The sequence below is a fragment of the Garra rufa genome, chromosome 15, assembly GCF_049309525.1.
Source record: "Garra rufa chromosome 15, GarRuf1.0, whole genome shotgun sequence".
Classification (NCBI taxonomy): domain Eukaryota; kingdom Metazoa; phylum Chordata; class Actinopteri; order Cypriniformes; family Cyprinidae; genus Garra; species Garra rufa.
The window spans coordinates 14795866-14810932 of record NC_133375.1 but is presented as its reverse complement, the minus strand read 5'-3'; the positions used below and the strand labels follow the sequence as shown (position 1 = coordinate 14810932).

The following is a 15067-nucleotide window of genomic DNA, read 5'->3' as shown; positions in this document are numbered from 1 at the left end:
TTCAGAATCGATTCTGAGCTTTTTTTTTTCTGCATATGGCACGTGTGCGCGCTAGAGACGCGGCTGGCTACAGCGCACAGAATCTGCACTGTGAGACACGTGCGCATTGCTTGACAGTGTGCTTCCATCCGCCGTGTTTTACTTTAGATATGCGTTCATTTCTGCCGTCTGGAACGCAAGAAACTGTTGCACTGACAGACTCATGTGCGCTTTGTGTTTGTTCGTCCTAAAGCTCGATTGCGGACGCGGTTAAATGCCCTTGCATTTTGGAATAGTTTCAAACGAAACTGTACATACAGTCAGTTATGTTTTCAGAGCAGGACAAAACATCTGATATATTGAAATAGATCTGTGCATCAGTGGCGTTCCGTCCATATACAGTAAGCTGCTAATGCTCTGCATATCCAGGCTGTCAGAGAGAATGCGTTCACGTGTTAAATAATATAAACATGCTTATAAATGAATCCCTTATTTGAATCTTCTGGGCAAGCAGATTCTCCGCATCTTCTTTGACTCCTCAGAATGAATGCGCATTCTGTTTTGCTGGCGTGCGCGTGATTTCATTCGCGGGGTAAGCTGTCCGCGATGCGCTCGCCCAAGCGGAAAAACGCGCTGTTGCTGCCAGATCCTGATTGCCAAAAATGTATTGTATTTTTGTATATTATATATAATATGTATATTTTCATAATTTCTCAACAATTCAAAAGTTTAAAGTCCACAGAAAAAAATAGCCTTTATAAAATGGATATATATTTTTTTTAAAATAATAATAAACAGGAAAAAGAGGAAATATTAAAATATGATTTCGTCTCTGATTTTATTGGTGTCTAAATAATGTAAAGATATTATTTTTGGTATTACTGGTGGTTTTAGCACTCAGCATACCTGGTAAATAAAAGTGTCACCTCTCGCCACTGCTGTGCATTAGTTTGAATGCAGCCTGTTAAAGTTCCCTTTCTATGATCTCATCAGTAATAATAAAATGGCAGTAATGCTGAGGAAAAAAGAAAAACTATTGTCTGTAAACTTTCGGATACCTGAAGAAAACTTATTTTAAATAAGTAATTGTTTTAAAAAGTACCTTGCTTACATAATTTAAAAAATAAAGTAAAGTTGGCCCAAATTAAATTTGATATAAAACAAATATGAAAATGTAGCCATGTGCAGTACTATTGAAAACTGAGAATGTGACCATCGTGATATTTAGTTGTTAATGAAAACAGTAATTAAATTAAATTGAATCTTGAAACCAGTGAAGATTGACACACCTACTTTTACAGAGATTCCAACTATAAACAAAAAGCATAGAAACTGCATGTTTTTAAAATTGTAAAGTTGTATTTGCACAGCAGAAGAAATAATTGGGGAAAAAATGTAGATCAAGAATCGTTTTGGAATCGGATCGTGACTCCCAGAATCGGAATCGGATCGGATCGTGAAGTGCCTGAAGATTCCCACCCCTATTAATTGTACACAAGCAAAAAGCAGTATAAACATCAGAACGTCACACACGCGCAGAGCTTGTGCACAGAGAAAAACCTAATAAAGCTATATATAATAATAAATAAATTAGGCCCATATGTGGAATATATTTTTCTGAATGAATAATAAATTAGCAAAACGAAAGAAAATAGAATTACAAAATAGCAGCCTATATGCATAATTTCAGGCAATTTCTGTGATGCACCCAGCATCTTGTTTCCATTTTTTTACAAATACACGTTTTTTTTTTATTGTGGTTGTACACAAATAAAAGAAATATGTAAAATAGCCTAGTTTTGAACAATGGCTTATTCTTAAACGAGTATTGCAAGCTGTATCCACATTTACAGGTCCTTTTCAAAAAATTTGCATATTGTGATGAGGTTCATTATTTTCTGTAATGTACTGATAAACATTAGACTTTCATATATTTTAGATTCATTACACACAACTGAAGTAGTTCAAGCCTTTTATTGTTTTAATATTGATGATTTTGGCATACAGCTCATGAAAACCCAAAATTCCTATCTCAAAAAATGAGCATATCATGAAAAGGTTCTCTAAACGAGCTATTAACCTAATCATCTGAATCAACTAATTAACTCTAAACACCTGCAAAAGATTCCTGAGGCTTTTAAAAACTCCCAGCCTGGTTCATTACCCAAAACCGCAATCATGGGTAAGACTGCCGACCTGACTGCTGTCCAGAAGGCCATCATTGACACCCTCAAGCAAGAGGGTAAGACACAGAAAGAAATTTCTGAACGAATAGGCTGTTCCCAGAGTGCTGTATCAAGGCACCTCAGTGGGAAGTCTGTGGGAAGGAAAAAGTGTGGCAGAAAACGCTGCACAACGAGAAGAGGTGACCGGACCCTGAGGAAGATTGTGGAGAAGGACCGATTCCAGACCTTGGGGGACCTGCGGAAGCAGTGGACTGAGTCTGGAGTAGAAACATCCAGAGCCACCGTGTACAGGCGCCAGGTCAATCCACTTTTGAACCAGAAACAGCGGCAGAAGCGCCTGACCTGGGCTACAGAGAAGCAGCACTGGACTGTTGCTCAGTGGTCCAAAGCAAATTTTGCATGTCATTCAGAAATCAAGGTGCCTGGAGGAAGACTGGGGAGAGGGAAATGCCAAAATGCCTGAAGTCCAGTGTCAAGTACCCACAGTCAGTGATGGTCTGGGGTGCCATGTCAGCTGCTGGTGTTGGTCCACTGTGTTTTATCAAGGGCAGGGTCAATGCAGCTAGCTATCAGGAGATTTTGGAGCACTTCATGCTTCCATCTGCTGAAAAGCTTTATGGAGATGAAGATTTCATTTTTCAGCACGACCTGGCACCTGCTCACAGTGCCAAAACCACTGGTAAATGGTTTACTGACCATGGTTTTACTGTGCTCAATTGGCCTGCCAACTCTCCTGACCTGAACCCCATAGAGAATCTGTGGGATATTGTGAAGAGATAGTTGAGAGACGCAAGACCCAACACTCTGGATGAGCTTAAGGCCACTATCGAAGCATCCTGGGCCTCCATAACACCTCAGCAGTGCCACAGGCTGATTGCCTCCATGCCACGCCGCATTGAAGCAGTTATTTCTGCAAAAGGATTCCCGACCAAGTATTGAGTGCATAACTGAACATAATTATTTGAAGGTTGACTTTTTTTGTATTAAAAACACTTTTCTTTTATTGGTCGGATGAAATATGCTAATTTTTTGAGATAGGAATTTTGGGTTTTCATGAGCTGTATGCCAAAATCATCAATATTAAAACAATAAAAGGCTTGAACTACTTCAGTTGTGTGTAATGAATCTAAAATATATGAAAGTCTAATGTTTATCAGTACATTACAGAAAATAATGAACTTTATCACAATATGCTAATTTTTTGAAAAAGACCACATGTGACTGTGTTTACCTCCACACCTTTAATTCTAAGAAGCATGCCTGCACGGTGCAGTGTGTCCACACTTGATGAATTTAAGAACATTCTTGAAGGCCACATCTGTATCTTTTTTGAAGAACACAAATTTAAATTTATGAGTATGAGATTTGTGGTTTAGGGTTATGCATACTGTATTAAGTCTTTGGTGTGTCACTAATTGCATTAACAAGCTTTCTTTGAAAATGCTTTAATTAAAGTGTTCTTTAATTTAAAACCACAGTTTAGTGATATCGGTTCATATTTGCTCTTTGTTGACATTGTTTTTGTTTTCTGCTTTAAATGGCTTTCAGCAAAAAAACATGATCGTCTATGTGGAGAGAAAAGTCATTGAAGATCCAGCCATTGCTAATGAGAGCTTTGTCTCCATAAACAACTTTTGCACTTTTAGAGAAGGTGAGGCATTATCTAAAGAGTGCATGCTTCAACATGCACAGACATATATTGTTGCTAATTGGTACTACAAGTACACTATATGGACAAAAGTATTGGGACACACCTCTTAGCTTTTAAATTGAGGTTATAATCAGACCCATTGCCACAGGTGTGTAGACCTAGTGCCTAGCCATGCAGTTCAAAACTTTTACTGCATGGGTTTTCCATGGTTGAGCAGCTTCATGCAAGTATCACATCACCAAGTACAATGCTATGCATCAGATGGAGTGGTGTATTGATGGTGAGAATATTAACCCATACTCAGAATTTCCCCTCTACATGTAACCTAACCAAGGGCCAGATTTACTAAACAGGGCGGATTAGCATTAGAGAAGAATTCCATAAAAGTGCCGATGGGAGTGGAACATTCTGCATGTGATTTACTGACTGCGCACATTAAAGAACACAGACGCAGCCAGATAATTTCCATAATGACCAACATAATCTACCAAGAACAGCGCAAATTAGAACCTCTTTTTAAAGTGATAAATAATGGTGGAAATACCAGTAATTTGATGCACGTTGCATGGTTCGTTTAATTCTCTTCTCCCAAAAATTTTGCAGCTGAAAGGAAAACTCCTACAAATGCATATTCAATAAGGTCAGGTGCAAAAATAACACTGTCCATGCTTTTTTGGCACTAATTCTTCAATGCACGTCTTTAGTGAATCCTATCAGTATCTTAGTGTTTCCCACAGACTTGCACTGTATGTGTGGCAGGGCTTTCCCCGTGGGATATATATAGTCGTGGCCAAAAGTTTTGAGAATGGCACAAATATTTTTTTTTAAAAAGTTTGCTGCTAAACTGCTTTTAGCTCTTTGTTTCAGTTGTTTCTGTGATGTACTGAAAGATAATTACAAGCACATCATACGTTTCAAAGGCTTTTATCAACAATTACATGACATTTATGCAAAGAGTCAGTATTTGCAGTGTTGGCCCTTCTTTTTCAGGACCTCTGCAATTCGACTGGGCATGCTCTCAGTCAACTTCTGGGCCAAAATCCTGACTGATAGCAACCCATTCTTTCATAATCACTTCTTGGAGTTTGTCAGAATTAGTGGGTTTTTGTTTGTCCACCCGCCTCTTGAGGATTGACCACAAGTTCTCAATGGGATTAAGATCTGGGGAGTTTCCAGGCCATGGACACAACGTTTTGGTCCCCGAGCCACTAAGTTATCACTTTTGCCTTATTGCAAGGTGCTCAATCATGCTGGAAAATGCATTGTTCTTCACCAAACTGTTGTTGGATTGTTGGAAGAAGTTGCTGTTGGAAGGTGTTTTGGTACCATTCTTTATTCATGGCTGTGTTTTGGGGCAAAAATGTGAGTGAGCCCACTCCCTTGGATGAGAAGCAACCCCACACATGAATGGTCTCAGGATGCTTTACTGTTGGCATGACACAGGACTGATGGTAGCGCTCACCTTTTCTTCTCCGGACAAGCCTTTTTCCAGATGCCCCAAACAATCGGAAAGAGGCTTCATCGGAGAATATGACTTTGCCCCAGTCCTCAGCAGTCCATTCGCCATACTTTTTGCAGAAGATCAATCTGTCCCTGATGGTTTTTTTTTTGGACAGAAGTGGCTTCTTTGCTGCCCTTCTTGACACCAGGCCATCTTCCAAAAGTCTTGGCCTCACAGTGCGTGCAGATGCGCTCACACCTGCCTGCTGCCATTCCTGAGCAAGCTCTGCACTTGCTGGACTTTCTTGACGCCCTGAAGCCTTCTTAACAAGAATTGAACCTCTTTCCTTGTAGTTTTTGATGATCCTATAAATTGTTGATTTAGGTGCAATCTTAGTAGCCACAATATCCTTGCCTGTGAAGCCATTTTTATTCAACGCAATGATGGCTGCACGCGTTTCTTTGCAGGTCACCATGGTTAACAATGGAAGAACAATGATTTCAAGCATCACCCTCCTTTTAACATGTCAAGTCTGCCATTCTAACCCAATCAGCCTGACATAATGATCTCAAGCCTTGTGCTCGTCAACATTCTCACCTGAGTTAACAAGACGATTACTGAAATGATCTCAGCAGGTCCTTTAATGACAGCAATAAAATGCAGTGGAAAGTTTTTTTCGGGATTAAGTTAATTTTCATGGCAAAGAAGGACTATGCAATTCATCCGATCACTCTTCATAACTTTCTGGAGTATATGCAAATTGCTATTATAAAAACTTAAGCAGCAACTTTTCCAATGTCCAATATTTATGTAATTCTCAAAACTTTTGGCCACGACTGTACACTGGTTTGCATTTGCAACTCTGTGTTTGCTGCGTAAAACCATCATTTGATTTTTTGCGTTTGTCAGAATGAAAATGCAAAATCATTTTTTTTCCACTATGTGCTGCTTTTAGAGTGCAAAAATAACGGTTTCCCTGTTAAAGACAGTACACTAAGCAGCACTGCACTCACTGTGCTTTATCAGGCATTACAGGCAAAATAAAATTAAATAGAAAATTTCCTGAAGACAGTCAGTTTCCTTCAGATACACACTAATATAAAGACACTAGCTCTGCGTTTTGATTTTGAAACATGCAGTTCTCATGTTTTGTTAGTTTCTCCTCTTTTCCTCACTTTTATTTGCTTTTTAAATAGCTTGTAAGTGCCTGTGCGACAGTTCGGTGTTTAATTGTTTGAATTGACATCAACAAATACTACGATTAACTCCCAAATATTAAACATAAAATGTTTAATTTATTAACTAAATAAATACACCATGCTATAGGTCTAATATTAAATAACAAATAACTTACACAATGTTTAAATATAAAACACTGAAAATTAGCAGACATGGTGGAACCAAATAAATTAGAAACTAATGTTAAAAAAAAGGATTTCAAAATCATCTTAGATAAACTGCAAAAGACAAAAGTCCTTCCAATGTCTAAAATATTTTTTAAAGCAGATGCTTTTGTATTTCATTTCAATATGAAATCTTTTGGTAACACTTTATAATAACATTCATTTGTAAATTCTTTTATAAGTGATTAGTTAATGATGAAATAATCATTTACAAAACATTCACAAATTATTATTTAGTGATATGCTAGCAATTTGTGTGTTTTGTTAATTCATTAACAAGTCATTTACAAATTAATTTACAAGTAATTAGTTAATAATAAGTGACATGTTCATTTTATTGTAAGTACTATGCTTTTTTTTTTTTAAGTACTATGCTAACGATTTACCCATCTGTCGTAAATTATCTGAAAAATGGCCCTTATATTGCAGTACGAACTTCAAAGTATTCAAAACCTGTTGATGAATTAATAATGAATAAATCATTTACAACACTTTCTGCATCCCCTAATCTAAAGTGTAAACTACTCATCAGTTGTAAATGTTTTACAAACCTGCCAGTTCCAGATTGTGCGGGTATCAGGTGGGTATACACACTGGGTGAAAGACCTTTGAAAAATGAGTAAAACATTTGCAACTGATGAATTTTTTACACTTTAGATTAGGGGATGCAGAAAGATTTGTAAATGATTTATTCATGATGCGATCTTCAGTGAAGGATAAAAATGTAAATGATTGATATTTTAATTATTTTTATGTGACAAATAATATATTAACTAGTAACGTATTAGCCACTTACTAAGGATATGCTTGATTATTTCATGATGTCCTATTTTTTTAAGATAAATTACGACGGATTTGTAAATTGTCAGCATATTACTTAATCATCATTTGTGAGCGTATAATCATGTTTTGTAAATTATTAGTTCATCATTATCTAATCACTTGTAAATGATTTATAACTTAATCTACAAAACATATGTAAAAATACTAACATATCACTTATTAATCATTTATGAATGCATAGTGATGTTTTGTAAATGATTAGTTCATCATTAACTAATTACTTGTAAATAACTTGTAAATGAATTAACAAAACATGCACAAATTGTTAGCATATTTAGATTTATTCTGAAGCAATATTCTCATCGGTTTTCAATCAGCTGTGACATAAATCTGCATATTTTTTATATTTAATTCAAGGGATTTTTTTTTTTTTTACATTTATATTTCCCCCTAACTTCATTACTACTTCATGTTTCATTTAAAATTCTTACATTTGATCTATAAATTCTGTTACATAATATGAAATATGAACAACTGAATTAAATAATGTTAGGATTGTTTTGAGAGTATTGTTGAGATTGTTTTTTTTTTTTTTAATATAGGCCTACACAAGATATAATGGGGGGATTATACTTTTAAACCAAATTAAAACACCAGTAGGTGATGGCAAGTGTTTGAGTGAGTTGTTCAACGATTCGTTGTTCGATTCAGACTGATTTATCAGATGTTTGTGCATTGGATAATGAAACTTTGACTCAACTGATTTGTTCAAGACAAATTACAAAACAAATTATTCAGCAATGAATCGTCTGGTTGCTCTGAAATGCGCTTTGGGTTAGCTGTCTTTGAAATTATTTTTGCTGCTGAAATAGAACTGAACGCTGAATGATTCTCCGCAATCTCTCATGAAATCGGCCGGGTTTTTTTTTTCTGTAGAGCCATTTTGAACTTACTGTTTGAATGCATTCATTTAATTCTTGGACTGTAAAAGGTTAAAGGGGTTCACCAATTTAAAGATACCACTTTAAGGTATTGTTTTTCATTATAATGTACTGATTCAAATTGGTAATCAATAATTATTTTTTCATCTCCGCGCCTCCGGAGCGGGCGTGGGCGCATCAGGCGCAATCATTAAACAAAAGGAAGCCGGCGCTACGACCGCATCACATTTCCGTCCACCTATTTTTATGCGCATTTTGGAATATCACATAAAAAATCTCTGGCTGGAAACGCGAAAATGCGCATAAATTCTAAAAATGCGCATAAACTTTTTATCCGATAAGAATAAATGGATTTCAAAAAGGCCTGTTGACTGTTGCCGTTTATGTAAAAGGTGATTTTGGAAGCTCATTGGAAGAACATTCGGTTCTTATTTATTCCACCGTGTTTGCTGATTTTCAGTAGGCCTGTTTATATATATATATATATATATATATATATATATATATATATACACTTTGTGTAAGTTATTTAACAGTGATTTTATTTTTGTTAATAAATTAATAATTCTGTGTTTAATATAGACTAAGTGAGTTAGTCGTACTGTTTTGTTGTCGTCCATTCAATCAATTGACGCCGAATTCGAAAGTAAAAGTAAAAGTAAAATGACTTTTTTTTCTTAGACTTTTTTTTAAACATGTACAATCATGCTGCTTACATATTATTGTAACCCAATTTGTGCCGATTACAATGTAATCAGATTTAGGCCATTAATATGTTTTTAAGATACTGAAATAAGCACAAATGTCAGGGCAAGTCAAAACTTATTCAGGGCCCCAAAACACCCTCAGACCGAGAGGGTTAACTTAGATCAACTCTCAATAATTAAAGTAAAAGAAGTGTAACGGTTTCATCATGTTTCCTTTAGAGGAGCAGCTGGCATGCAGGCCAGCAGCGTCGAAACGCAGTGGCACGAGGAAGGGTGAGCAAGTAAGAGAGCGATTTGATGGTGTCCTGAGTATTTAAACTCAGCTTTTGGACAAATCCCAAATGGTGTTGTCACAGGGAGGGTCAGAGACGTTCGGATCCATTCGCAGCATTTATTCAAACAAACAAACAAACAAACACAAAGGGGCAGGCAGAAATCGTGGTCAAACACAGGCAGAAGGTCGGGGCTGGCAGCTAGAATCAAAACACGGGGAGTAGTCCAGGAATCAAACACAGGAAATCAAACACGGGAATAAACGCTCGGAAATAAAGACCAGAAGGAACAATAAGACTTCGCAAGGTGGCTGTGTGTGTGAGTGGCTTAAATGCAGTCAGTGTGATGAGGTGCAGCTGTGAGCGGTAATCAGTAAAGTGAGAGCAGGTGAATGCAGTGATTAGTGCAGTGGCTTGTGGGGAATGAAGTCCATGAAGTGTGGTGCAAGAGTTCATGATGACAGGGTAGACCAGATACGTGACAGGTGTCTTGACCAATTAAAACATTGTCCTAACTCGGGGTACTGCTAGACCCCCCCCCCCCCCAAAACATAAATCAGCATGTTACCTTTTCAGTTCCATGGTCCCAATTTTCCCTCTCTTTGCAGAGTCAAATTTAGACGTGATTTCTATAACAAGACTATAATACATTTTACAAAGAATTTAATTATAGAAACATTTTAAGATTGCAATTTCAAACTCAGGCATATCAAACACAAATACAAACCCTTAAGCTATTCAATAGTTATTAAAACATAATAGACAAATTTGTGGGTTACATAAATGATTGGAAGTAATGCATAGAATTGAGTAGTTGCTCATAAGTCCTTTTAGCACCATTTAGGCTATATATGGAAAGGCAGTTTTCTGTGCCATACTGTAAATGTAAGAACGTCTTCTGTGAGGAACGAAAAGGTCAAAAGGGTATAGAAGGAATTTCAGTCTCTGTCCTGAGTGGGGAACCAACCAAAATCTCTAATGATTTTCCTCATGTGATGTTCATAATGTGTGTCTCTTACTTGCCCTTTACTTGGTTATCTCCTTCCTTGGGATTATCGACAAGTGTCCTTTTGTGTTAATGTTGCAAGTTGTTCAAAGCTTTTAGTCCGTTAGCGTTGCTTCAGGCTGGCTGGCGCCAGGGTATCAAACGACAAATTTACAACGGGGTCTTGTCATTGTGGGCCTTATGTGGAATTTGGTTCTGTAGAAGTGTTTCAACACTTCTAATCGAATTGCCTGAATTGTCTGATTCGCACTTCGCACACGTTTTAAACAGCTTATTGTAATTGCCGTTCTAATTTAATGCACTGCTGCGTTGTAACGCACACACATAGGCTACAGACAGTAGCTTGTACATCACATGCAGATTGCGTGCAAACGAGCAGAAATCTGTGAGAAATACAACTACCCAAAGACAAAATAACTTGATTAAAATCAAGTCAAGTCAAGTCACCTTTATTTATATAGCGCTTTTAACAATACAGATTGTGTCAAAGCAACTGCACAGTATTTAAACAGCACAATAGTGTGTAAGTAACGCATTATTGTAAATAATCAATTTTCAGTTAAAGGCAGTTCATCAATGAATTCAGTGATATCATCATCCAGTTCAGTTCAAATAGTATACGATATCGCTGGAAAGTGTCCCCAACTAAGCAAGCCAGAGGCGACAGCGGCAAGGAACCAAAACTCCACAGGTGACAGAAATGGAGAAAAAAACCTTGGGAGAAACCAGGCTCAGTCGGGGGACCAGTTCTCCTATGGCCAGACGAAACCAACAGTTTGTACCAATGTCTGATTGTAGAGAACTCATCAGGTTCCTGTGGTGTAGCGCCGATGGCCGTCTAGGTTGACGAGGTCTTTAGTGATGATCCGTCTCTGGAGCTCATCTGGTTGACATCCATGGCTATTGAAGTCATCTCCAGGTGGTGATCCATGATCTAAGCTGGGTGCGGACTGGATCTGGGGGACTGCAGTGACCATCTGATCTGGATACAGGCTGGGTCTGGTGGCTACGGTGACCTCGGAATAAGAATGAAACCGACTAATATTAGCGTAGATGCCATTCTTTTTACGATGCAACAAGTGCATCAGATGTTATGGGAGGTGTTTTTGGTTCCGGCTGACCTAATTAATGCAGCCTAATAATCCTTTAACGGATTTGAATTATAGGAATGTGTTAATGTTTTATGTGTAAGCCAGGTTAAAGAGATGTGTCTTTAATCTAGATTTAAACTGACAGAGTGTGTCTGCCTCCCGAACAGTGTTAGGTAGATTGTTCCAGAGTTTAGGCGCTAGATAAGAAAATGATCTGCCACCGGCAGTTGATTTTGATATTCTAGGTATTATCAAATTGCCAGAATTTTGAGAATGCAGCGGACGCGAGGGACTATAATGTGATAGAAGCTCGCTCAAGTACTGAGGAGCTAAACCATTGAGGGCTTTATAAGCAATTAGCAAGATTTTAAAATCTATACGATGTTTTATAGGGAGCCAATGCAGTGCTGACAGAACCGGGCTAATATGGTCATACTTTCTAGTTCTAGTAAGAACTCTAGCTGCTGCATTTTGGACCAGCTGGAGTTTGTTTATTAAGCGTGCAGAACAACCACCCAATAAAGCATTACAATAATCTACCCTTGAGGTCATGAACGCATGAATTAATGTTTCAGCATTTGACATTGATAGCATAAGTCGTAATTTCGATATTTTTAAGATGGAAAATTCGGTTTTGCAAATGCTAGAAATGTGGCTTTCAAAGGAGAGATTGCTATCAAATAGGACGCCTAGGTTCCTAACTGATGACGACGAATTTACAGAGCAGCCATCTAGTATTAGACTGTGTTTTAGGTCATTACTTGTGGAGGTTTTAGGTCCAATAATTAACACCTCTGTTTTTTTTAGGATTTAACAGTAAGAAGTTATTCACCATCCAGTTTTTAATATCAGCTATGCATTCTGTTAGTTTTTCGAATTGATATGTTTTGCCAGGCTGCGAAGAAATATAGAGCTGAGTATCATCAGCGTAACAATGAAAGCCAACACCATGTTTCCTGATGATATCTCCCAAGGGTAACATGTAAAGCGTAAAAAGTAATGGCCCTAGTAATGAGCCTTGAGGTACTCCATACTGCACTTGCGATTTAAATGATACCTCTTCATTTATTGCCACAAACTGTTGACGGTCTGATAAGTACGATTCGAACCAAGCCAGTGCACTACCATTAATGCCTACATAATTTTCAAGTCTATTTAAAAGAATGTTGTGGTCAATAGTATCAAACGCAGCACTAAGATCCAGTAGCACTAATAGGGAGATGCAACCACGATCGGTTGACAATAGCAGGTCATTTGTAACTCTAATAAGAGCCGTCTCAGTACTATGATATGGTCTAAAACCTGACTGGAAATCCTCATAGATACCATTTTTCTCTAAGAAGGAGCATAATTGTGAGGATGCTACCTTTTCTAGTATCTTTGACAGAAAAGGGAGATTTGAAATTGGTCTGTAGTTAATTAATTCAGTGGGGTCAAGTTGTGGTTTTTTAATGAGTGGCTTAATAACAGCCAGTTTGAAGGTTTTGGGGACATATCCTAATGATAGTGACGAATTAATAATATTCAGAAGAGGATCTATGACTTCTGGAAGTACCTCCTTTAGTAGCTTAGATGGAATAGGGTCTAACATGCATGTTGTAGCTTTAGATGATTTAACAATTTTATACAATTCTTCCTCTCCTGTAATAGAGAATGAGTAGAATTGTTCCTCAGGAGATCTACAACGCATTATCTGATGCGATACTGTAGCGGGCGGCTGTATGGTTACAATTTTATCTCTAATAGTTTCTATCTTGGAGGTATAGTACTTCATAAAGTCATTACTGCTGTGCTGTTGGGAAATGTCTGCACCTGTTTCTCCTATTTTTTTCGTTAATTTAACCACAGTATTGAACAAATACCTAGGGTTATGTTTGTTTTCCTCTAATAGAGACGAAAAGTAATCCGATCTGGCAGTTTTTAATGCTTTTCTATAAGATAAGTTGCATTCAGGCCAAGCAGTACGAAAAACCTCTAGTTTTGTTTTCCTCCAGCTGCGTTCCATTTTTCGTGCTTTTCTCTTTAGGGCACGAGTGTGATCGTTATACCACGGTGTTACCCTGTTTTTCTTAATCTTTTTTAAGCGCACTGGAGCAACTGTATCTAAAGTGCTAGAAAATAGAGATTCCATAGTTTCTATTACATCATCAAGTTTTTCTGAGCTATTGGATATGCTGAGGAATTCAGATAATTCAGGAAGATTACTTACAAAGCAGTCTTTTGTAGTAGAAGTGATGGTTCTACCGTTCTTGTAACAAGGAGTTGAATTTACAGTTTTAGCTATCTGGAGTATACAAGAGACTAGATAATGATCTGAGATATCATCGCTTTGCTGCAGAATTTCAACACCATTAACATCAATTCCATGTGACAGTATTAAATCTAGAGTACGATTTCGGCAATGAGTAGGACCTGACACGTGTTGTCTAACCCCAATCGAGTTCAAAATATCTATAAATGCTGTTCCTAATGCATCTTTTTAATTATCAACATGTTAAAATCACCCACTATTAAGACTTTATCTGCAGCCAACACCAACTCGGATAGAAAATCAGCAAATTCTTTAATAAAGTCTGTATGGTGCCCTGGTGGCCTGTAAACAGTAGCTAGTACAAATGACACGGCGGTTTTATCATTAGCACTTGTTTCTCTGGATAATGCTATATGAAGCACCATTACTTCAAACGAGTTATATTTGAAGCCCTTTCTCTGAGAGACATTGAGAATATTGTTATAAATAGTAGAAACACCTCCCCCTTTACCTTTTAGACGTGGTTCATGTTTGTAACAGTAATCTTGGGGGGTGGACTCGTTTAAAATAATGTAATCGTCTGGTTTTAGCCAGGTTTCTGTCAAACAGAGCACATCTAGCTTATGATCAGTGATCATATCATTTACAAAAAGTGCTTTCGTAGAAAGGGACCTGATTTTCAATAAGCCAAGCTTTATCAATTGTTTCTCTGTATTATATATATTTTTTATTTATTGAACATCAATTAAATTGTTAGTCTTGATTTGATTCAGGCGTTTTTTTTTTATTTTCTTGCTCGGGGAACAGACACAGTCTCTATAGTGTGATATCTAGGTGAAAGGGTCTCTATGTGCTGAGAATTAACTGATTTCTGTGACGTGTGGCGGCTAGCAGACGGTCGGTTTAGCCAGTCTGTCTGCTTCCTGACCTGGGCCCCAGTTAGTCAAGTGCAAACGCTAAGACTATGTGCCATATTTCTAGATAGGAGAGATGCTCCACATCCGGAGAGATGAAGACCATAGGAGCAATAGCCATGTAAGCAGCGCGGTGTCATATGCCATAGCTGTGCATAGTGTGTTCAAGTCTCAGCTTAAGGTTTAGGCGAATCTGTCCAATAATGACGTCATAAGCTACTAGTCAACTCGACTTTTATCACATAAATATTGACTTAAAAAAAAAAAAAAAAAAAATATATATATATATATATATATATATATATATATATATATATATATATATATATATGCATAGTGTGTTCAAGTCTCAGCTTAAGGTTTAGGCGAATCTGTCCAATAATGACGTCATAAGCTACTAGTCAACTCGACTTTTATCACATAAATGTTGACTTAAAAAAAA

General features: G+C 37.3%; 1 protein-coding gene across 1 annotated transcript in view; it reads left to right on the top strand.

The window, feature by feature from the left end:
* The window catches only part of nadka (NAD kinase a), a 120673-nt gene that overhangs the window by 60030 nt on the left and 45576 nt on the right, over window positions 1-15067 (top strand). Inside the window, exon 5 of the mRNA XM_073819021.1 lies at window positions 3714-3816. Coding sequence (XP_073675122.1) covers window positions 3714-3816 — 103 coding nt within the window. The remainder of the gene's footprint in view (window positions 1-3713; window positions 3817-15067) is intronic.